We start from the raw sequence: 25,462 nt of genomic DNA on the forward strand, positions 1-25,462 counted from the left end.
GTTGGTTCTCTTCGCGTGTATGGGTAAGGAAACCCTATTTCGACTTCCAGAGGTGTTGACTACTATAAAAGCAGAAGGTTTCACCTTTAGTAGCTACGAAGACATTCATTCACACGGCTAGGTTTCTTAGACGTGCAAGATCAGCGAACTAAGAAGCTAATTTGTTATGTGTTTGGTTTGATTCTTTAGACACTATTATTCCAGACATATTAAATGTTATAGAGTTGTGTGCGTCGACATCGAAGAATACCAAACATTGAGAGAGTGTTTTGAGAGTGGACTTGAGGGGATCTCAAATTCAAAGGGAGACTGATTTGGAATTCACATGTATTAATAGAAAAAGAGCGTTGAAGCAGGGATCGTTCATATAAGTCTGTTGTCTATTAACTACTTTTCGTATAGTGAATTTCCTTTTCACTGGGCACACTGCCCTCCAGAGTAAGTGATGTTGCACCAAACTGAGTTAACATTCTTTGTGTCATTTACATTCACACACGATTTTATATTTGTCCATCTATTGCATCGGAACCGATTGTTCCATAAATTAGCTCTACATTGTGTGCGACATCTTGTCTTTGACAAAACAAAATTTTAGTTGCGACAACTAGTTGAAAAGTTGATTGTTTGTGCCATTCTCTTTGCCTTTAAGATCTTCACGACAACTGGTTCAAGTAATTGCTTGCTACTGTTGTGCTTTATTTTGTATATAGTTTGTGAGTGCTTGTGTTTGCATTGATTTGTTGAATCAATCTTCGGGAGAGGATTGCGTGGAAAAGAGAGGGAGTCTCTGATTTAGGGGATCTTATATTGCGATTCATCAGAGAATCAAAAAACAAATCTAAGTCATTGTACATTTGATTGGGTATTATTGGATAGTTTTTCATCGCCAGATCTATCAGTCCCCTTGAATATGTGCTTTATCACCGAACAGTGCTACAAAATCTATGTGTCCTTTATTGCTTTTTTCTTAGTGTGATTACTTGTTTTGATTGTTTGGTTTATTGATCGTGCATAGGTCAGCATGTATTGACCAAACCGAAAAGTGATAAACCTAATTTCAACTCTATTAGAGTTTTTATTAGGTATTCATCAAATCTTCTACGGATCTATTATTTCGCCGATCATAGCTTCTTTAAATCTTAGAACTAAAGAACATAATATTCTTAGTCACGTGGGAGGACCAGTGCTCAAGTAACCCGAGACCTTGAACAACTTATTGCGGATGAACTTGAACAATTTTACTATTTGTTTTGCCAACATAAAATCATGTCACAGAGAATCCAACATACTTAGTGTTGTTGCTAAACCCAAAATAAATAAATAAAATTATTTATTAGATTTTAGCCCAAAGTTTTGGTCTTAAATCACTACTACAAATTTGGTTTTCTGATGCGCATCACTATCAGATGCGACTAGTCGCACCTAAAAGTCGCATCTAAACGATTTTCGGGTGCGACTAGTCGCACCAGACTGTCAACCAGAAGTCCAAAAAATTTCGCTTAAATTATTTTTTCTTTTGAGTATCAGGTGCGACTTTTCGCACCAGATAGTTTAAAAAACTTTTAGGTGCGACAAAGTCGCGCCTGATTGTTTAAAATTTTAAGCGGGCCTTCTTTCTTTCTTTATCTTCCTCGTTTTTCTTCTATTCTCTCTTCCTCTTCATTTCGCTCTGTCACCTGCAGAGAATAAGAAAAAAAAAATCCAGCAACGAGAACCATCCCGACCACCATCATCATTTCCTCACCTTCTTCTTCTTCCTCTTCGCTCGGCCCTCGCATGCCATCACAGCTCCACCGCGCGCGCGTCCTTGCCGAGCAGAGCGCCACCGCCGCGAGCTCGCCATGGCCGCCGCCCGAGAAAGAGACGCCGGGAAAGAGAGAGAGCACGCCGAGGAGTCCAAATTCACGGAAATTTTGGTAAGAAAATCAAACCCGAATGGATTTGTGAGAACTAGGATTCGAAATGGGAAAAAAATTGGGGATTTTGATTTTTCTTGTTTGATTCCGTGAATTGATGTGTCTTGGTTGTTGCTTGAGATTGATATGAGATGATTATCACCTTAACTTGTGGATTCAAGCACGTTCTTTGGAATTTTCTCATGAATTTTGGACGAATTTCAAACAATTAGGGTTTATGAATGTTTGAAATTGGGGGTTTTTTATTTTGAACGTGGTATGGAGATTTTGAGGTTATTTTCACGATTATTGGTTTGATTTGAGGTTGGGTTTGTGTTTTTTTTTTTTGGATTTTTGGACGAGGTTGGTTTGAAACCCAATGCATCATGGTTCGGGTTTGATCATAGTTTCTCTTTTTTTCCTCGCTTCTCTGCAGAGAGGAGTACGATTTTGAGAAAGACAAAGGCGCAGATTTTCACAAACAGCGCTGTGAGTTTTTGTTCATTAACATTGTTTCTGTTCAAATGGTTTTGTGTCACAGAATTTGAATTGAGGTAACCATTTAAGGAATGCTGAAACAAGTTCGTCCCACAATAAATAGCCCCAGTGTGTAGTTGAACTTAATTGTGAAGTTTTTTTTTCATTGCTTCTTTTGTAAATGTGTCAAGCCATTCCTGAATTAAATGTGTTTCCCTATTATAGCATCTTCAGATATATTATATTTGAACTGTCAACAATTTGCATCGTGTTTAGGCTTGTAAGCTGAAATTGGGAGATCTGAAAGAAGCTTTATTTATCCACAGAGTTACTCTTCTCAGCACCGTATTAAAATGGTTTTGATCGCACTTATTCTTTTGGGTTCTCAAATGAAGTTTTTATTTTTTATTTTTTACTCTTAATTTAAGTGTTTTTCAAATCAGAATTAACTGGATACGTTCTATCTTTTGGTCAGGCACATATGTGATTTAGTTTAGGTTAAAATTAGTTTAGGTTAAAATTAAGTTTAGGTTATAATAATGTGATTAGTTTAAGTTAAAATTAAGTTTTCATTTTTTTTAACATGTCGCACCTAATGACTTTAGCGACGGGTTATTCGGTGCGACTGTGTCGCACCTAATAAACTTTTAGGTGCGACATATGACGTATTCGGTGCGACAATCGTCGCACCGGATGACGTTTTTTGTCCTAGTGTTTGTGATATAGTAATATGTTTAGGTTAGTGTTTAGTTTAAATTTGTTTTTGTTTTAATTAGTTTTGATTTATTGTAATTTATCAATTAGGAATTGTAATTGGTGTGGATTTGTTTTAAATCAGCATATTTATTTTTTTTTTAAGATAAAGAGCATCAGATGCGACTTGTCGCACCTGATAATCAAGACTTTCAGGTGCGACTTTTCGCACCTAATAATCAAGACTTTCAGGTGCGACTTTTCGCACCTGATAATCAAGAGGAGCATTAGGTGCGGACTTTCGGGTGCGACTTTGTCGCATCTAAAGTCGCACGTGAAAGTACTTTCAGGTGCGACGTTTGCACTTTCAGGTGCGAAAAAAGTCGCACCTGATGCTATATTTTGTACTAGTGAATTTCTTGAGAGGAGGTACAATGAAATGGCCATAAACATTTACATTTTTAGTGTGAATTCATTTTTTTAAAGAAGCTTGTGGTGGCCTATTGCTTGCCTAGATTTTAGTTTTATGTTTTGTGCATAAATAAATCAATGCTTATACATGTCTCAATCCCTTGAATATCGGGATAATTATTACTGTTTATCCTTTTTTTATGTTATTTTTGTTTAGGCAACAATATGTACAAAGGCATTTCAATAAATGTGAGCAGTAATACGCAAAGTTAATAAACTTTTAACTAGATAACAATTTAGATGTTTCTATGTGGCTACTTGCTACAGTATTCATAGCTTTACTAGCATTCACTCGTACACGTCTCTAATTTCGAGAGTATTTCATCTTGTATCAGGATATTCCGCGGTATTTGATAAACGTTCGAGATATTTCGTACCATCCGATAAACCGCATTTCGCGAGATATACAAAAAAAAAATGTATTCCACGAGATATTTGTACAACAAATAAATTTTTTAAAAAATATTTTTCAATTTTCATACATACATAGAAAATCAAACATAATTTGAACATACAATTTTTAGTTTTCACATAAAGTTTTTATACAAACTAATATATACCTCGTCCCGCGCGATATTTAAAATCTTGATAATTATACATATTAAAATGTTAATTTTTTTGTAAGTTATTATAAATTGAAATTATGATAAGATATTAAGTAATTAATTACACAGTGTATTATTATATAGAAATCCAAAATTAAATTAATTGCATAAAATAAAACTTACATTTACTTTTATTTTCTTAATAATTGAAAAAGAAATTGCATGGCAATTGTATCAAAAGAAACTTGCCCAATAAATATATATACATATACGAGAAGCATATTCTTTTACAGAATGTATATATTTTACTATTTATATTAGTTGGTATATATATATATATATATATATATATATATATATATATATACATACACACACTATGTGTTGACAAGAAAGAGTAGGTTAATTTCTCTTTACAATATTCATTATTGTTAACGTGTATATGTAAGAAATTATTGGCACTTATGTTTAAACTGATCATAGAAATCAAAATGTACTACTTAATAATAGAGCAGCTATAAATAACTAATGGTTCCGCTTTATTTAATGTTTCATGAATTCTGGATATGACTCTTCTAAGCAAACCCAAACTTTTAAGTATTTTTCCGGTCACATAAGTCATAAGTACGTGGGCTTTTTTATTTTTGTAAATAGGCTTTATTGAAGGGCCTATAAAATCCAGTTGAAATTTTATTTAGTCCCGCGAAAAATTGCTAGATTTGAGCAACTCGCAAGATATTCACATTTTGCTCGCGCGTTTATGCGAGAAACGAGAACTCATGCGAGATTTCAATGATGTAAACAATCTTTTACTACAAAGAGTTCATAAAAGTGTGAAGGCTAAGAAGAAAAAAAAAATGCATTCTCATTTTAGAAAAAGCCCCGCATGTAAAAAAGAAATGAACTTTGAGACGAAAAAATAGATATATATTGACAAGGGAGGGAGGGATAAATTGAACACCCACGTGGGTTGGAACTCAAAATTCCTTTTTTCATTTAAATGTATACTTGAAATTGTGACTACATTTATTCTACAAGCGATATTTTATAATATAAGAGTTATAACAGATCAAACTCGGTTTATGTCCAAAGCTTCATAAATTCTTACAATATGCATATTTTTACCAAATTAACCTTAAACCCCATAAATTTCTATAACACTGCATGGAACCGCACAATACTATTTAGCACAGGATACAGCAAAGTTTTTTTTGCTGAAGGGCGATCGGTACTCGGTGATACTTTGAAAAATAGGGTTGTATGTAATGCAGTTTGTTGAATATATATATATAAGAAAATAATTGAATTACCATTTTTTTCCTCAGAAAATTGAATTAGTTTTAATTATATGCAGTTATAACTTAATGTAGTGAGACCTATTCGTTAGAAATAGAAGCCAAGTCAAGAAAGAATAGGACCTCCAACTCCTACTTAACCCTCATAAGTGCAGTAGTTGTTAGTTATTAATCTGATAATTGAGAGAAACCTCACTCACTCAATTACGTAAATGCCAACAGTTAAAGCGATGGCAAAAAGCATCCAAGCCATAACACAAGGAAAGAAATCAAAATCTTTTTGGGGCTTTGTGTCTCATTTTGTTGCCCTTTTCCGTCCAATTTTGACGTTGGCGTGCACTTGTTGTAGGTGTGAGGACACACCTGTCCCACAATTGACGTAAATGCCCTTAATGTGAGTGAAGGGAGCGAGGCAGGGACAGTTGGGAAAGTAATTACGTTTGTCGATAATGTAGGTGAGAGCTAGAAGCAGAGTAGAACGGAAACTCATTATAAATGTCACATTCTTGCATTCTAAGTTTCAGATCACACCTTCAGTTCTTTTGTCTATACTTCCAAAACTGAACATAATACTCGGACAGAGAGTTCACTCTAATTATGGTGTCCCATATTCCCAGAATCCTGGCTTTCCTCGCTGTAATTATTATTTTGTTTGTTTCAAAAAATTTACTCTTTATTGCCTAATTGTATTTTACACCTAAAAAAAAAACTCAATCCTTTTTTCTTTTTCTTTTTCTTTTTGCTTTGAATGCAGTTGTTGGCTACTGTGAGCCATGCTGTGCTGTCACCGGAACTCTACTGGAAATCGGCTCTGCCAACCACGCCGATGCCAAAAGCCATCTCCGATCTTCTGTACCCCGGTTTGTTTTTAATCAACGGTTAGTTAACTATCTAGGGTTGCACGGCCTGACCATTTGTCTCTTCATTATTGCAGAGTTTGGGGATGAGAAGAGTACCTCGGTGGGCGTCGGAAAGGGCGGCGTGAATGTGAACACCGGAAAAGGAAAGTCCGGCGGAAACACCCATGTGAGCGTCGGGAAAGGCCCCGGAGTGAACGTTAACACCGGGAAGCCCGGCGGCGGCGGTACTCACGTGAGCGTCGGAAAAGGCCAAGGAGTGCAAGTGGGCGCGGGGAAGCCCGGGAAGAGGACAAGTGTCGGAGTAGGAAAAGGAGGAGTCTCCGTGAGCACGGGCCACAAGGGCAAGCCCGTTTACGTCGGAGTTCACCCGGGCCCGAACCCGTTCAACTACCTATACTCAGCCAGCGCGGACCAGCTCCACGACAGCTCGACCGTTGCCCTATTCTTCCTCGAGAAGGACGTTCGCCCCGGGACCAAGATGAACCTGAACTTCGTCAAGACTTCAGCCGGGGCGAGTTTCTTGCCGCGCAAGGCGGCCGAGGCGATCCCCTTCTCGTCGGAGAAGTTCCCGGAGATCCTGAAGAGGCTTTCGGTCGCGCCGGGGTCCGCGGAAGCCGAGGCGATGAAGGCGACCGTGGAAGAGTGCGAGAGCCCGAGCGTGAAAGGCGAGGAGAAGTACTGCGCGACTTCGCTGGAGGCGATGGTGGATTGGACCGCCTCGAAGCTCGGGAGAAATGCCGAGGCGATCTCCACCGAGGTCGAGGGCGAGACCGGGGCTCAGACCTACACGGTGACGGGGGTGGTGAAGAAGAAGGCCTCGGGCGAGAAATCCGTGGCGTGCCACAGGCAGAGCTATGCCTACGCTGTGTTCTTATGCCACGCCACGAAGAGCACGAAGACTTACGTGCTGTCGTTGGTCGGGGCTGACGGGACAAAGGCCAAGGCAGTGGCGGTTTGCCACACAGACACGTCGGCTTGGAACCCGAAGCACATAGCCTTCCAAGTTCTCAAAGTTAGTCCCGGGACCGTCCCGGTCTGCCATTTCCTTCCCGAGGACCACATTGTCTGGATTCCGAGCAAGAAGTCTATGTAAACAACTAGAGCCAGCAAAATCGCAGCTGTTCGAGCTGAGATTAGTTTTTTCTTTTAGCTACAACAGTCTTTGATTTCGAGATAAGCACTTATAGATATAAGTATGTATCCTAAAATGCATTTTGTCCTGTTATATTGAGCAACCTATAGTTGTGTATGCTTTGTAACACCACCCATGATATGCTTGTGTATGATATATCAGTATACCATCAGTTTGTAATGTATGGTTCTAGCATTCAATGTAATAATATGTTATGGTTTGCATATATCCAGTCTTGAGAGTGGCCAACTGAATATTTTATCCAAGCTTGTTAGGGTGCAAAGGAGAAAGCTTACTCTTGAAGAATAATTACAACTTCTCTGAAAAGAATTTACATAGTAATTCGATAAAACTTGAGAAGCAAGATCAAACAATTCAAAGAAAGAATTTTAAACAAATCAAATCAGATCTCAACCAATTAGTATACATATAAGAACTAATGCAATGCAAAAATCCCATCTAATCTCATCTCGAGGGGACTTCATACAAAAAGCAATTCACGGTTAATGATACCATGAAACCAGCTACTTGCTGTCCAAGTAGCATTACAAAAAAAAAATCTGCAATCTAAAAGCTGGTTTTGCTCTTTGCGAGAAATATAACACATCAAAAGGGCTACCATACTACGAAACATACTCGAGACATTTACAAGTCTGAGAAACTTTGGTTCCAAAGACTCTTCCAATATTTGATGTGATCTATAATGAAATAGGTATTCTTGACACGGTCATAACCAATGCCAGTTTTGTGACCGTGTCGTCCTACTATTCATCATACATTAACTCCATGAAAAAAACAAACATCCATACTCAAGCGTACAATTAAGAATTCAAACATGCCTACACAATCTTACAACCCTCTTCAAGAATCATGTGACACATGGACATAAACATGTTCGGTAGCTAGATGCCAAAGCAAGAAGGGTATAGGCTAAATATAAGTAGCAATGATTGCAGCCTCATGAGTAGACATGCAATAAAAACTTGTAAAATAAAGACGGAACCTGGAATCGCTGAATCGTGAAATCAGTAGACTATACAAAGTGCAACTCTGAATATAGCAACACGAAAGAAAAAGAAACTTTGCGACACTGGAACTAGGGCCGCACCTGACAAGACAAGAAGTGAATATCTTCGACCAAATGCATCTGAGGGAAGTGGTGATTTGTAATTTTAAGCAATATCGACAAAATGCAACCAATGCTTAAATCAGGTCTGAAAGTGAATCAAACTTTCCTTTATAAATAATTGTCTAAGAAATAAACTTCTATACCAGTTAGTAGTACAATACAGCTATACATGTGTGTAAACTGTACATGTTGCATAGAACTGAGATCTACCAGAATTAACAAACCCTTCCAGTCATTCCCATGCATTTATTTACAGATAAAAGCGTCACGAAAATTTTTTTGCAGTTCCGGAATGCTCGACTGCCGGATGACAAGTAGACAATTCCAACCAACCAGCACCCATGAAACTTATCTCCTTTTTAGCCAGGCTTTCAAGTTGTCAGTGAGTTCACAAGTATTTATATTCCTAAATTTCTGAACAAACCAGAATGAAGAAAAATGAATTATTCCTTAACAGCTCCAGATCCCAATCTACAGTCCCTCCGGACAATTTTCTCTCATTCAAAATAGAATGCGACCAACTTTGAGAGCTCATGATAGACTGCATATTTACTTGATTTCTGCAACTTGTGTCCCTATACACACATTTTTGTACTTCAATTAGAATTTTTTTTGTTTAGAAGAAACTAAATAGATTAATAAAAAAAGAGAAAGAAGAAAACTTCTACTAGGAAGAAGCAAAGTACAAGCTGAATGACACTAGGCCAAACATTGATCAACTTGATTGATTTATCCAAGACAAGAAATACATAGATCTAAGGATCTATCTAGATCAAGTAGAATTATTTTCTCTTTTTAAAGAAATATATAAAAAAAAACAAAAAAACAAGACATACATGGATCTATAGACCAGATGCATCGTCGATCTTTAGCGCTGCAAAGCCAACATCTCTTCTAATTTCAAAGAGAATGCACACTATGAATCAGGGAGAATTTTATAACACCACTGATCTTCTTGGAAAGGTTTCATAGAACCCCACTTTCCGCCGACTTTCAGTTTGACATGCAAAGATACTGAAAACAAACGATTAGTTAGCCGTCCATGAATCATTGACCTAAATAAAAACACTCAAAGACATCATATACCTAGAAGAGAAACGGCATTTTCCATGCACGTCTGTAGCAATGATGCAGCCTCCTTAAGAACAGAAGGGTCGACTTCCAAAACTAACTCATCATGTACCTGAAAGAAATCACCAAAAGGAAGCATTTCACCATCTTAATCTTACACGGTGCACGATCGTAACTGACAGCCAATTTAGTTGTCACATTCCAATTAACAATTTTTTTTAACGAAACTAAAATCTATATAGGCAAATACTGAGCTATAGTAACCAATCAACTGCCCAAATAATTGAAAAGTTATTACTAGCTGACTAGAGCTTGAAATTTCGCCACATCTTCTATAAATAGGCATACGCTGAGCTAGACTAACCAACAACTGCCCTAGTAATTGAGAACTTGCACATGGTTTTTTTTTCTCCTCACATTCATGTGCCTTGCACATTTTCACAACCCCAAGGAATTTGCAGGTGTAAAGTTAAACAAAATTAAAAATAGTGAAATATGCCAAAAGTAACCTGTAACAGAATTCGACAGCGACCCTTCAGCATGTTGAAGTTTTGGGTGAGTGAGGAAGTACATGGCATGCCAGTTCCTTCAGCTATTACGGAGTATATATTTATCATTGCAATCTTAATTATGTCCGCAGCAGATCCCTGTGCATATCAGAAGCCAGACCAAAACTTTACAATCCACTCTCTCTAAAGCATAGGAATACCAAAATAAATTACCTGACACATAGAATTAACAGCTTGTCTCTCAGCCTTCGACTTTTCTTTACTGTTTCCAAATTTTATTTTTGACAAGTATCGTTTTCTTCCCTTTAGGGTCTTCACATATCTGAAATACAATTGAGCGTGTATAATAAATACTGGACAAGACATCATTAATAGTCACAGATCTTAACATCAAATATAAAGGAAATTTAATAGCTCGAAACAAGAGTGCTGTAAAAATAAAAAGCTTAAGCTAAAATAAGGATAGTAATAGTAACAAATAAATAAACTTGTGAGCAGACACTAGAAGCAGAATCTTGAAAGAAAAGTTGGTATAGATAAATAATGAAATGTAAAGGAGGTCAGCAAAGATGTCTTACCCTTTCTCGTGACAGTAAGCAACCACTTCATGAAGCCAAGAAGCAACTCCAGGAAAAGAACTCTTGAAACTTCGAATTTTTTCACGAGCATCTTCCGGGCTGCAACCGAGCTGTTCTGCAAGAGAGTTGGGACCCATTCCATAAAGAATTCCATATACCAGTCTTTTGGTTTGTTCTCTCTCATGGGAGCCAACAGAATCTTCAGGACATCCCGTCCATTTGGCTGCTATCATATTAAACACATCGCCGCAAGGTTTACTAAGAAGCTCAATTAGCAAGGAGTCTTTCGAGAAATGTGCCATCAGCCGCAGTTCTATCTGGGAATAGTCAGCTGCCAACAGTAACCAGTTTTCCTGACAAGGCATACAGAAGAAAGAATAGAAACGTAAATACAATTATGATTCCCAGTCTAACAGAAGCAAACGCCATAAAAATTAATTTATACCTGAGTAGGAATACAGAAATCACGAGCATTTACTTCAAAACAATCTGAACCAGCTTCTTTGTTTTCGTCATTATTGGTTTTGACAACAACCATATGCTCAACACACTACATAGCACATAAAGGACTCTTTACAGAAAAATTTAATGGCAAACGGTAAACATATACCTTTAACAGTATAAATAAGAAGAGCGGATAAAATTATGAAATTTACAAACCTGTAGATTAGGTTCCTCCATTGAAAGTCGGCCAGTTGCAGTCGATGTTTGGAGCCAATGACCATGTAAGGTATGTTTGTGAGTTTTAGCAGAAATTCTGGCAAGTGAACAAATTGATCCCAGCGTACAATTCAAGATCTTCGCTAATGTTCGATGCTCTTTAATGACTGGTATAATGGGATGGTCATCCCTGAAACCAAATTAAAGAGTTATAAAGCACATTTCTTTGGGAGTCAGTGGATGGCAAGGTATATCAACATGTATCTGATGAAAACTGACCATACTATATCATCTGGATCCAGATAATCATCTAAAGGGAGACCATTTTTATGTTATTTTAAGTATCTATTCTTTAAGGGTGAAATTACAAGTTCTAATGGATTAAAGCAATCCCAAATATAAAGTAAGCACAAGAATAATTCAACAGTATCATGGACACATCACATTTGTTTTTTTATTAACTTGGCACATTTTTATTATTACCATGGTGTCCGAGTTAAACCAGGCTAAAAATACAAGTCCCTGGCATTATCAACCGGGAGACTACCCTAGTAGCCCCAATTGCTGCGTCCAAGGGGAACCGAACCAGGGACTGTTAAGGTCCCAAGCATCGCCCTTACCACTAGACCAACGCCTTGGGGTTAATTATATTAGCACATTTTGATACACTCTTTCTAGCTAAGTTTAAGACAAGTCGTGGACTTTAGCCACTAATAAGTTCTCAGACAACAGAAAAAAATTAATAAATGTCGCGTGAATTATATACTACAAAAAAAAAAAAATTCAAAATGTAATTAATCTACATGTGCATTCTCCTTCTCCTTCACACTTAAGTGTATGGAGACGAGCAGATATACCTTAGTAAGTCCAAGCAATGTTTGTCCGTACTTGGATGCTTTTTTCCTTTGTTGTACTTCTCTGGTATGGTTAACTTCAAATGTGTATAAAGGACATGGGAAATTTCAGCTGCTGTGTGCAGAGAAAATCTCATGCCAGCCAGCTTGTAAGCTTCCTGCTCAAGGTACCTTAACTTCTTTGCCAAGACCGTGCGTGCTTGGAGGCAACCCTCCATATCAACACCTATCCCCCAAATTTCCATGTCTGCTAGAATGTTAACCTTGACAGAAGCAAAGATTAAACTTTCATCAGATGTTGAATATCAACATTTGTTTTTCCCTTTTTTAAAAGTGGAGTACATTTGTAAACAGATTCCTGCTACCGTCTGTGCAGTTGTGTTTTTTGTTTATTTTAGATATTATACATTTTATCGTTACATTTTCGTAAATTTTATCAGCTAGGATTTCATATTTTCTTGAAAAAAAAGTTTCAAAATGTTGCAAATTAAGTCTCAAAACAGATCAGTAGGATAATTTTACCAAAGGAATTTCAATATTCAGAAGTGCTTCAGTGAGTTCTTCAGAGACAAGTAACTTCCAGAGAATAGAGCACAAAGCCCGAATTTGAGCAACCCGTCGGCAGCAACCATTATGAGCAGCTCTTCGCATCTGATTCTTCCACCGACCACTTTGATTAGCAGCAGCAGCAGCCTCACTGGAAAGCCGTTTCTTTACTTCCTGCAATTGCAGAAGTAAAATTAATAAACCAAAAATATATATATATAAATATTAAAATAAAAAGAACATTCAGATAGTTTAAATACCATTCAAATATCACTTGGTGTAATTTACGGATAACAATGACTTAATAATCTATCCATGTTATCAAATTACCTTCTCTAGGTTTGGACAAGAGCTTCTTTCCTCGTCGGGCCAAAGAATCCATGTCACAATACACAAGTCAATTGCACCTTGAATTATAATTGGGGTCAATAACAGAAAGGAGTCGTCTGTGACCTCGAACTCGGTGTTTTCTGCTGCGAGTTTCTTCCCGTCATTTTTTTGAAGTGAAACTGCTGGGCATTTAAGGGCCTGAACTTGAGCTTTTAAATTCCAAGTAAATTTTCTAACACCCTTTTTTCTCATGATACCACTTATCCTATCCCATCTTTGTCTTACCTTCAGTAAATGGTCAGAAGGTGACGAATCATTTTTATCAACAGATGCATTCAAATACAAAGAATCGTTTATTTTGTTCTCGGACCACATTAGATCTTTACGAAGATTGACGTAATACGCAACAGAATTTTCCCAACAGATGGCTATTCCATGAACTTCAAATGAGGAACTAGAGTTCACTTCCGATCTTTTATTGTAATGGACGTCAAAGTAGAACTCTGAAGTGCTGTCCCAAAGATCCAAAAAAGAATCAAATCCACCCTGGGCATTAATAGCATGAATAGGGCCTTTCTTAGGAGTGACCTTAATTTCAGATAATACACTTGGATTCTTCTGCCTCTCTTGTCTTTGGATATCAGGGATCTCATCACTTGTAACAGTTCTATCAGCTCGCTTTTGTATGTCAATCAGCTGCATCGAATTCGCATCCTTGGAGTGTTCAACAGTAGCACTAAGCTGATTCTGAACGGAAGCTTCAATCAACATCAAAGGACCAGCTTCGGCACCACTAGAAATTGCTTCTAAGGTAACTTTATCTATATCCGATATATTTTCCGACTTTTCTTCACCTCCCGACACAATTTTATCAAAGTCTGTAGGGCTTTCTTTAATCAATGGCTTACCTGTGTGCCCTACACTACCAGAGCTATTACTGGTGCGATTATCGGGTGAAATAGAAGCTTCTTGCCTCAGAGGATTGCCAACTGAAGTTGACAATGGTGGTTCAATAAATTGTGGGACACTCAGCCCCAGTGATTTAAAAGCTGAGAAGGCAGCGATCCGTGCCTCTTCAGCCTTTTCAAGAACTATCCTGCGCGCTCCGTTCTTAATCTTTTTTGCCACTCCCATTTGCATGCGTCTTTGAGCTGATCCCTCTGAAATCATGCAGTCAATTAATTAGGGAAGAAAAGAAATCGCTAATATTTGAATGGACCGAGGAAATTAACAATCTTGATACATTTTGGTCTCGACGAAATTAACATTCTGGAACAGTGAAAGCAAACTTGACCGATCTTTCAAAAACCATATAATCATAGAATCCATGTTACATAAGTTCCTATGTCATTACCTTGTACTGTCCATGACGTTTTCTCGAAAAGAGCTTTCACAACTTCAGCAACTGATGCTTCAGCAATTGACAATGGTGTGCGCAAACCTGCTTTGTAAAGAGCTCTTGCTCGCGATCCCTAAAAGTAAAACAACAGTAGTTATTGTCACCATTACTGTAGTAGGACATCAATGTATGAAAATTGACAATGATCGGGGGTTGGAATCAGACTTCACAGAGAACTAAAGGGAGGGGAGTGGAAAACCTTGACATAAGGAATTGTAGTAAGCTCTACAATCTCTGCTTTCACTCCAAATGAAATACGATTTTGAAACTTGGCTACTAAACTTTCAAGATCATTCCATCCAAGCCTTTCACAAAATGCAGTTACCATAGATGCAAACCTTCCAGCATTCTCTTGTAAAGCTTGCACCATTCCTCTGGCCACGCTAAAAGCTTCACAAACTTCTGCAACCGGAGCTTCCTTCACCCCATAATAGAATAGGAAAAAACTTGTTCAGTTTGAGGACCAATGTCTACCATATTAATAGGCTTCAATCAATAGGATAAAGATAATGAAGGTAGTAGCATCTATCTTCCAGTTTGCTTAGCACCATCAGTATACAAAGATGATTTACGACATAGGCAATCCAATCAGACATTTTTTCTTTGAATGAAAAGGGATATATACAAATGAAACAAACACCTGAACTAGCCTCGACAAGATCAATGCAACGTGAAATCGTTTACACACTCGAAGAGCTTGGTCATCCGTGAGCGGAGTTTTGTTGGCGACTCCCATCCTATTTTGACATTTGCCGTGCAATCCAGCTACCTTTTCTTTTGACTTTGAGGTGCGTGTTGGGGCACCATGTGCCATGCGCATCAAAAACGGTTCTGTGACTCCCACTCGATTGCCAACAGACTGTATATGATAAGAGTATAATAATTTTTTTAAAAAAAAAAAAAAAAAAAAAAAAAAAAAAAAAAAAAAAAAAAAAACTAAAACTAAAACTAAAACCACTGAAGAGATTCCACTGTTTTATATGCTGTTGCAACATTCACTAGTTTAGCATGAAAATTTACCTGGTCTAAGGCAGATAATTCCATGAATCTCTCATAATATGTTTCCCAATTAGGTTCAACGTCAACGTTGATGGGTGTTACTAGGTAAACTAAATGCAAATCAGATGCAAGAACAAATCCTTCTCTTGCCCTTGAGAGGTCATCCAATACTATCTGCATAATTAACCAAACACTTCATAATCAATATCATAGTAATAGGGTGGGTCAGCCATGCAGAAAATTGTAAGAAAAACAAATGAGCAAACATGAACAAAAAAAATTATTTAAAACTAGTACGCGTTTGGAATTATCACTTGAGAATAACGAGAAAATACATATATACATACAAGTGATTCCTCTGGGGAAAGTGAACTGCCAAAAGATGCACGACCAAGAGGTGTCGCACTATACAATCTGGTATCTTCATTCCACTCGAGAAATTTACTGTGGCACAGCCACCGAAGAGATTCTTGAGCTGATTTCACCACATCCTGAAATGGTCTTGTAGAATTCAGAAGGGTACATCTTACATATCGGTTGATATCATTAGCAGTTTGTACGATTCCCCCAGCTACAACTTCCAAAATAGCATGAGTCATTCCGTTCATATCTTCAGCTAGACAAGAACGCAGAGGCGGACAATCTTCATTTATTATTCCGAAAATTCTTTTTAACTCCTCTGGCCTGCAAATAAGCACCTATCCAAATGAAACAATAAGAGGGAAGATTAATCAGTAACAATCACAAGAGTCTTAATGAGAGATAAACTGCATATGCTTTAATATTATTAAGGAAAAAAAAAATTCCACATTAAGATGAGAATTATTTAACTAGGCTACTAGGAAGAAGACAATCAAAAGATAAAAAGCACTAAAACATACACTTTCACCCTTCGTATCGATTCCAGTACGACCAGCACGTCCTGCCATTTGTTTATATCGTGTTCCATCAATAAAATCACGACCAATCCTGGGCTGACGAAATATGACCCTCCTAGCGGGAAGATTTACTCCAGCAGCTAAGGTAGATGTAGCAGTTAAAACACGGACAAGACCTTTTCGGTAGCAGGTTTCAATAATCTCTCTCTCCTCAACCTGCAATTGATTGTATACAGCCTTCTTAGAAACGTGATTTAAACAACATCAAACCAAAGACAGAAAATCAAAATCATGGTAAAAATTTATAAAGATAAATGAGAATTTACAGTTAGCCCAGCATGGTGATAAGCAACGCCAGAAGGTAGAGTTTCTTCCAATATTGGATCCAATCCAACTGGGCACTTTCGTAAGGCATCAAGAGCAGACGTAACATCGGCATATTCATTCTCCTCATTTTGAGAGCTAACTGAATAACCTTTGAGAAATTTTGAAACATGTCTAGCAGTTGATTCACAGCCTTTTCGACTAGAACAGAATATTAACACTGAGTGCCCCTCTTGAACAACCTGCGATAAACTCCATGACGTAGTACAAAATACAAAAGCCCATCATTAAATTTGATATTTAGCAGAGAATATCAAAGACAATCAAAGGGAAGGGTGCAAAAATTTTGCACCTCATTGCACAATTCGACAACATGATCAGGATCTTTGCCACCGAGATCAGCAGTTTTGCGGATTGTACGGACAATATCCATTTTCTTGTCATAAATTGTGTTTCCAACCTTTATATACTCTTCTAATGGCACAGGCCGGAAATCAGTCTGGTACAGTGCAGCCTGCAAAGGTGAACGTGGAAAACATGGCATAAAGAGAGGGGGAGAGAGTACACTAGTCACCATCAATAGTCTTCCTCAATTCTAAAACAAAATCAGTGAGAGGTCTCTTACTGTACCATAACAAGCATGTTTGTGTCCCCCAATATACAACAATTTTACTGTCGAGACTAGTAAACTCTTAAATAGGTCAATAACGAATTATGCTATTAACAAAACCACACACTAGTTATAAATTAGATATCTGCTAGCAAACATCAATTATGGAGCCTAGAAACCGCCAATTAATGCTTGAACTTACTTGAAGCCAATCAGCAACGGCTCCCACATTGGGCATGGTTGCACTCATCCCCACAATTTGGAGACCATGAGCAGGGTCAGCTTTACCACTACTCGTACCAGAACTTTCACTACTGCTTCCTTCAGAGTTGCCTTCACCAGAAGCATAACGAAGTTTTGTCAACATGAGTTCCAAAAGATAACCCCTATGTCTATCGCCAACCTGTTAAACAGATCAAACTCATGTGAACCCTTGTACCATTTATCGATAAAGCGAGAGAATTCTTAAAGCAAAGGAACTTAAAATACAGCCACCAAAGGCCAAAGTGATTAAAATACCATGTGCAATTCATCAATTACAATAATTCCAACTTCTGACAAACGACCATCTTCCAGCAATCTGTTCAGTAATGAGTTTGCCTTTTCTATCGTGCACACGGCTACAGAAGTATCTTTGGGAAGCACTCCACCACCTTGATTTCCATAATAACTACGAACATGCTTACCATGTGGTTCAAGAAGAACTTCCAAATGTTCTGCCTGCACCAATCCAGAAGAGAGTGAGCAAATTTGGAACATGAAGTGTAAACCAATGAACCTAAGACGATTTATATACCACATTTCTGGATATGAATGCCAATCAAAGTATAGACTTTTACCTTTTCGGCACAAATTGATACATACGGAAGCACAAGTAGTGCCATCTTTCCAAACGATAAGACCCGCTGCAACATTAAAATTTCTGCAACGAAACTTTTACCTGCACTGTGGGAGGAACAATATTTGGAAAACACGTAAGTCTCATTATTACTGAAGCGAAATAAAAAGAGCCGACATTTTCTTCTCTTGCTTTGTTTTCATTTTCTGAAATTCTACTGAAAACAATTCATTTCAAATTGAAGACTAGTAGAGTTATCCTGCTAAAAAACTATTAAGGAAATAGTACATTTAATGTATTGTATGTTTCTTTCCCCTTTTCTGATATGCAACACACAAATACATAATGCTTTAAGTGTGACTCTTGCATGGAACTAAGAAATAGACGGCTACTATGTTAGACCAAAAAGGAAAAATTGGTAATAAAATCACTCAAAGCAACTTGAAATCGTATACATAGGACCACATTTCCCCATTACCTAACTTCCATAACTTGCTGCAACCAATTTCAAAAGAACAAATTTAAACAAAAGATAAGTTCAAAGCCAATCATATCAGTACCTTGTAGATGCACAATATACAAGATTCCGTCTTTGCAGGACACCTTCTACTCTAAGGCAATCGACCTGACCAAAAGAGAACATACAGATATTAAATTCTTTTTTTCTTTTGATAGGTCAGACATAGTTATGAAATTCTTTTTAAAAAACAGAAGTTGAAATGCGCAATTAAAAATAAAAAATAAAATATAATAAATAAAAATAAAATAAACACGTTGGCATGTCATCCGAAAGAAAGCACAGATATTAGTTCATGAGGATATATACCTGCCAAGGATACAATTTTACAATTCCTTTCTTTTTGTAAATACTACATATTTCCGAAGGGAGCCAATTCTTCAACTCTAGCCAATCTTTGCTGGGCATAATACTTGAAGGAGTAGCTTCGCTAGATTCGTGATTACCAATTGTTGTACTAATTCCAGCAATTGGAACATCATATTTCATACTCTGATAATCTTTTCTGACTAAATCCACGCTCCTTTTATTCACTACACTAGGAGGGGCAATTTCTTGTACCTTACACTCCTCTTTATCTCTTTGAGAGTTGCCGCAATGTTTGTTGGTGTTATCATTTCTTGGGCTTATATCTACTGGCCTCAATTCAGATGGAGCACCACCTCCCTGAGTAGTGCTCTTTATATCACTTGTATCACCACTGCGGACGACTGTCAAATCCGTTTTTTTATCTTCAAATGAAAAGTCAAAATGCTTAACAGGAAACGGAGACTTTTCTTCTAATCCTTTCTCGTGCTTCCCAAGTAACCCTTCAACTGAAGCAAATCTATCCACACTTTCACCTTCCCTTTCTTTTAATTTGCCATCACAGTTTCCAACTCTTGAATTGCACGAGTTCTTGCTATTAACTCCACTTTCAGCAGCCACGGTCACTATGGGATTGCACAAACCATCAGCTAGTAGGATTGCTTCGTTCCAGAAAGCTTCTCCTGGTGAAAACATGGAGCTCCCATGTGCTGACTGGGGAGTCTCGCAAAAAGATACTTTTGCCGTCAAAGAACATGGAGTATTGCATTCAGTTGTGTCTAGAGATGGCTTGGGTATATTGCTACATTTGTTCATAGTTGGCTGAAGACCGGACGTAAGGTTACCCTATCAATGATTTAAAAAAAAAATGTTAGTGAAAATTAATAACTCAAAATATATTCTAACCGCAATTCTTCATGCAACAAAAACAGAAAAACTTATCCCTGTTTTACATGCAGTGGTGGATGGTGTAGCTTCACAACTCACCCTGTTATAGCAAGTGCTTTTGCAGTTTTGTACATGTGACTGATCAGCGACCCGATGCCTCTTCCTAGATTCATCCAGTGATAATGGGCTTGCTTCTCTCTTGTGGTCATTCACTTTCAACTCTGATGGTGAATGCACACTTGCAGAAATTTCACTGGAAAATACAACCATCACTAGTGTATTCAATGGGGATAGAAGATATAGACTGTAAGACACAATATCCGGTTCACATATGCTAAGCATAAGAATGGAAGGGCTGGTGTGTAAAGGTGGGCTGGGTTAGTTAGCTTGTTTTGTTTGCTGAGCTGGCAAAGGTTGGAGAGAGCGTGTGCGTACGGCTATATGGCGGTCATTTATTATGTTCAGAGCTATGCTTATATGGGAAAGACTCGGTCTCTCAAATGCTCGGTTTGCTCATTCATGCTCTTTGCTTGTCATTCCTCAAGTTTTAGTGGTTTTCTTCAATCATAAAAGCTAAGATATATTGCTTCTAAACTCGTTAAAGTTACAAGATTAATTGCAAAGGCGGATTATAACTTAAACATTGCTCCTCCAACCAAAAGACAGAATGAGGATGCGATGAATGACTGAAATCAGTGTGAACAGTACGGATTACCTGCAATACAACGACAAGAAATCGCTTGCAAACTTCTTTAATTCTGAGTTTTTTTTAACATGCGCTGAACCGGATTTAACGGCATCGGAAACTCCATCCACTCGGCCAGCCACTTCCGGTAATCTTTCACATGATTTCTCCTCACAGTTTCCTTCAACCATTCCAGCAGTTTTGCATTTGGATGACAAAACAAACCCGCAAGATTCATCTTTTAACGAGCTACTAATATCTAGCGACGCCGACAAGTTCCGCTTCACTTGATCTTTCCGAGCCAATGAATCGTGAGCATCAAAGGAAGGCTTGTCCGAGTTAATGCCATTTGGTGAGGTCACCAAGTAACTATCTAACCTACCTTTGGCATTCGGAGACCCATCTACTATGGTCCGAGTGTCTTTTACATCCCTCCCGGGCTTTGAATGAGGTGACGGAGCTTTCCTTTTCTTCGAAGTGAAAAACTGTAGATTTCCAACACATAAAACAGATTATGATCAAAAGCGTAAGGAATTCACTCTTAAAGAACAAACCATGGTTCGATTCTGCAACCTAGAACTCATGCATTTTCTTTCTGGATTTAAAAGTCGAACGCAAAAGGAACAAAGCGCGATAAAAATTCAAAATTTACAGACCCCTCAAATCTCATTGTTTTTCAATCAATATTTTCTTCTTCCAGAACCGAAAAATTCAGATTTCGTAACTAATATTATGTTCAACACAAAAGAAACAACAAACCGACGAATCGCACAGTACTCCCAAAGAGGAAAGGAAAGGGAGAAAAATCACAAATTCAAAACCGAAATCGACCGACCGCTATAAATGACTAGGGCTAGCCCAGGAGATTTCGAGGCAATAAGCGAACCTGGTCGATACGGGACCTTGACGGAGAACCAGACGCCATGATCGGAGCCGAGTCCTCTCTCTCTCTCTCTCTCTCTCTCTCTCTTTTTCTACAGTGATTTTTTGAATCGACTTCGACACCTCAACCGCGAAAGTATTGGGTCATTTTGGTTCGCTCTTCAAATTTGCGCCATTGTAATCTTTAGTATTTTTATTTAGGCCCCAAATTTCTACTCTCTCTCTTTCTCACTACTGCTGCCACCACTTTTCAAGTTCAATTTTTGGGAAAATACATGTATATCCTCCAAGTTTTAGTCAAATGTTAGCTTGAGTCTACTGTCTATCACACAATCATATATCACGATCATACGATTAATAATTTCAAGATGTATCCCCTAATCAATTTTATTTTAAAAAACAATGTAAATTTTATAAACAAGTATCATAGAGATGGCTAGTCTGATTACAACAAAATGAACAAGAAATGCGCAAGGAACCGGAATGCATGCAAAACAACGCGCTAGACCGGAACCAAATGAGAGAACTGGTCTCGAGAAGGTCTACAACAACTTCAAAACTAGAGAAATCATTACAGTATCAGATCCTTGAACATTTTTGTAATGCGAAACAATCGAAAATCATTACAAGATAGCCATAAAGAAATTATACGAATTTGATTTTTAATTGATTCCCCCACATTGATTCTTTATCCTTAAAGAAGGCTCTATTGTGTAGGCTACAAACGTTCCAAAGGCCTGCAAGGACAATAGCGTTAACTCCACTTCGTACATTTCCTTAGCGAGTATGCATTTGTCATCATCTTGTTAAACAGCACAAATAGACAATTTGTCAATATCGGCAAACTCAACAACACTATCAGTCCCGCCAATTTAGATGATCCCGCCAATTTAGATGACTCTATCATTCTCGAGTACCATCACCCTTTCATGGTACGCATTCAGTTTGAAACAGCTTAGCAATTCCTCTAGAAAAAAAAAAGGGACAAAAATACATTAAATACACTCACAAATCATCCTAGAACCATCAATAAACATGAAGACCCCACATTTTCTCTGTAGGGGACAACAACTAAACACGGGACCACTAACATCAACACTATCCTCAACCAAAAAATTAGTGGTCTCAGATCCTACAGTATTTTATTCTTTTGGAAATTCTTTATTATGTTCGAAAAAAAAAAACAAAACATTAAAAAACTTACCATAACCCCCACTTTGCATCGGGTTCGATTTCTTTTCAGAGGAGATGTCTTTATTGCAGGAAATTTCGACGAGCCTCCCACCGACGGACTTGATTTCGATGGCGTCTTCTTCGCCTGTGATTTACTTTTCGTTCCCGCCATTACGAATTAGGGTGAGTTCGAGTTCTTTCATGTGTCACCAAGTCTTCGAGGTTAATTTGAATTGTTTCTTCGACTATTTTCTTTCAATGTTTTAATATTTTCCTAGTTCTTTAAAGAATTTCTCACGGTTTTAATAAAACTATTTCAACATTTTTTATTTTTTATTTATTTATAGCTTTATACAACATTACCATTATACCCAGTTAATGGCCTTCTCGTGCCATGCACGTGGTCAATTTTTGGGATTTTTGACGACTAAGTTAACAGAATGGGCTAAATGAAAAATCATGACAATCACAAATGGGTGATTCGGCAGTTTTTTTTTTTTTTTGTTGTTCAGGCACCACGTTGTTACAAGACACATAGTCGAGGGACCAAAAATGTCATTTCTTCTATGATAAATACTTTAAGAAAATTTTGTCTGCGTATAAAAATTGGGTATATCTTCTATAATAAATACTTTAAGAAAATTTTGCATGTGTATAAAAATTGGGTATATTTATATATACCCACACACACCAAACACATAAATTCAGACTAAATTTTATTAGTTACACGGGGTTGTCTATAATTCTCTTTAGCAAGAAAGGCAAGATGTCGTTCACAATGTTGAGTCAATGTGTCCGACAACTTGCTTCAACACAAGTAATGAATAGATAACAAAGAGTATTTAGAAACGCACAAATTGGTTACCCAGTTCGGTGCACCGCCACCTACGTTTGAGAACTCATAGCCAGTGGAAAGGATTTCACTATAATGTTGTCAATAGTACAAATAGGACTTATATAAATACAACAAATATCGATGCCCTATAAACTGTTGGAATAGATCTAGGATTAAGAAAAGTTTAACGCTTCTTCAAGCGGAGGAATTTAAAAATTTCTTTAAAACAAGTAAAAACGATTTTTACTAACCTAGAAAAAGAGCAAGCACATGTTATTTTAAATTTAAACTATTTAATAGCATTTACTCATTTACTAACATTTACGTAGCTTGATCGTTGAGAAGCTTGTGGAGGTTGAATCGCTCGTCTCCCCACGCAGCTCGCCTTTCTTCGTTCTATGGGAATTCGAGCAACCACGAAAGTTTCCATCACATGAATCACTCGAGGTAAGAAGGATTTAGTGTGTAGGCACTTTTAAACACGACAACTCAAGAACAAGTCTTAGAATCGAAGAGCTAAAACAAAACGCTAGGTCAAATGTGGACCTAGGTGCCAAAACAAAAACGAAATGGGCTAGAGAGAGTGAGAGAGAGAGAGAGAGGCGGCCAATTCTAGAGAGAGAAGCTCTCAATCTCTAAAATTTTGGGATGAGAAATAATGAGAATGATGGCTCTATTTATAGGAGAAGTATTACCTTCAAAAGGTAGTTTCCTCTTTTCTATAGAATATCACATATTCATGAGCAAATATTTGTCTCTTTCTCCCTCTTGGACGTGCAACCTATTGCTTCTAGAAGAAAATTTGTTTCCTCTTTGCTTGCTCTCTCCTTGGTTGGCCGTGTGACTCATTTCCTTTTAGAGGAAATTTGTTTCCTCTTTTTCTTTTGGCAAGTATCTTCATACATTAATGCACAAAATAAATCTATTTCCCTCTCTTGTTTTGGACGGCCAAAGGCTTCTAGAAGGAGCTTCAAGATGTTTCTTCATTTGTTCATGACAACATAAGAAAAGCCCATTAAGAATTTTCAAGTAAAATTCCATGAAATTAAATTAATCCTCAAGGCCCAATTTCTTCAATATGGTTGAGTGGTCTAAGTCAATTGTCATCATATGACAATGTCAAAAAACTTTTTATTGACATTCATTTCATCACATGTCCAAAAAAATAAAATTACCCTTTAGACAATTTTCGTAAAACTTATGTAATTCTTGTTTTAACTTGGATTCTAGTTTAACTAATCATACTCGAAATGATTTGTGACAGTGACCTCATGGATCCAAATGAACAAAGCTTCAGCTAACATACTTGGACTCAAAAGTTCACAAACCTTTTTCCAAGTTTAGCTTAATGTTTACTGACTCCACTAAAGAGTTGACACTGAGAATCTCTCAGTTCACATGAATTTATTTTCTACTCAAGAATTCAACTTAATTGTGATGAGTGGTCACTGAATATTATCTATGTTTACCCTTAATGAATATCATCAGCTATATGAGATTTACAAAATTACCATTTTACCCTTCTAGCTGTTATTTCCTCATGTCCTTTGTTGCTTGTGAATAAGTTAGAAACAATGTATTGACGAGGTGCTAACAAGTCACATTGATTCATCCAAAAGAGTCATGACTCAATTTGGACATTGGCTAGTTCATTTATTCACATTCCAATGAACAAAACATGAGGTGATATACATTGCATTTCAACAATCTTGTACATGAATTCCATATCTTTGAGATCTTCACAAAGTTGCTCATGACATCTTCATAACTTAGTACTTCACCAATAAGTCCTGTTCAGAATCACATAGTGAGTCCGAACTCTGACTTTCTCAAATGAGAATACGTAAACTGTGAAATGACATGTCTCATTTCAGGATTGAGGTAAGCATAATGCAATTCATACGTAGTGACTTCGAGACATAAGAGGTTAAATGGTTTGTTCTTATTCTGTCTCTAGAAGTGCACTGGTCAATTCAGTACCTTCAGAAGACACCTAGAAGAACTATAGAGTCTCCAACTCTCTATGCCTCATAACCAGACATCATAGATTCTCCTAACAATCGTACTGAGATCAATAGTCCTT

The 25,462-nt window shown here is 37.4% G+C and overlaps 2 protein-coding genes and 1 long non-coding RNA gene across 3 annotated transcripts; 2 read left to right on the forward strand and 1 right to left on the reverse strand.

The window, feature by feature from the left end:
• The first annotated feature begins 1,707 nt into the window (after nucleotides 1-1,707).
• On the forward strand, nucleotides 1,708-2,683 carry LOC149390869 (uncharacterized). Its single transcript, XR_016300073.1, has 3 exons — nucleotides 1,708-1,916; nucleotides 2,332-2,384; nucleotides 2,649-2,683. It is a non-coding gene; the product is annotated as an uncharacterized LOC149390869 (long non-coding RNA).
• A 3,190-nt stretch (nucleotides 2,684-5,873) lies between these two features.
• RD22 (BURP domain-containing protein) lies at nucleotides 5,874-7,594 on the forward strand. Its single transcript, XM_089619180.1, has 3 exons — nucleotides 5,874-6,012; nucleotides 6,131-6,236; nucleotides 6,311-7,594. Exons 1-3 carry the CDS (start codon nucleotides 5,974-5,976, stop codon nucleotides 7,327-7,329), a joined length of 1,164 nt encoding a protein of 387 aa, XP_089475306.1. The 5' UTR covers nucleotides 5,874-5,973; the 3' UTR covers nucleotides 7,330-7,594.
• A 989-nt stretch (nucleotides 7,595-8,583) lies between these two features.
• LOC149390871 (MUS308 and mammalian DNA polymerase-like protein) lies at nucleotides 8,584-21,528 on the reverse strand. Its single transcript, XM_089619561.1, has 27 exons — nucleotides 21,376-21,528; nucleotides 20,520-20,974; nucleotides 19,847-20,057; nucleotides 18,920-19,762; nucleotides 18,654-18,718; nucleotides 18,095-18,200; nucleotides 17,775-17,975; nucleotides 17,458-17,658; nucleotides 16,998-17,159; nucleotides 16,648-16,887; nucleotides 16,325-16,537; nucleotides 15,791-16,141; nucleotides 15,465-15,617; nucleotides 15,085-15,303; nucleotides 14,644-14,862; nucleotides 14,400-14,517; nucleotides 13,046-14,205; nucleotides 12,692-12,889; nucleotides 12,173-12,432; nucleotides 11,316-11,505; nucleotides 11,101-11,205; nucleotides 10,656-11,008; nucleotides 10,291-10,399; nucleotides 10,078-10,215; nucleotides 9,584-9,680; nucleotides 9,334-9,511; nucleotides 8,584-9,072 (listed from the first exon to the last, which is right to left on the reverse strand). Exons 1-26 carry the CDS (start codon nucleotides 21,412-21,414, stop codon nucleotides 9,414-9,416), a joined length of 6,504 nt encoding a protein of 2,167 aa, XP_089475687.1. The 5' UTR covers nucleotides 21,415-21,528; the 3' UTR covers nucleotides 8,584-9,072; nucleotides 9,334-9,413.
• Nucleotides 21,529-25,462: the final 3,934 nt, after the last annotated feature.

This window comes from Urtica dioica, chromosome 7 (assembly GCF_054948205.1).
Source record: "Urtica dioica subsp. dioica isolate 48M chromosome 7, U.dioica_male_clone48M_v1_H2, whole genome shotgun sequence".
Classification (NCBI taxonomy): domain Eukaryota; kingdom Viridiplantae; phylum Streptophyta; class Magnoliopsida; order Rosales; family Urticaceae; genus Urtica; species Urtica dioica.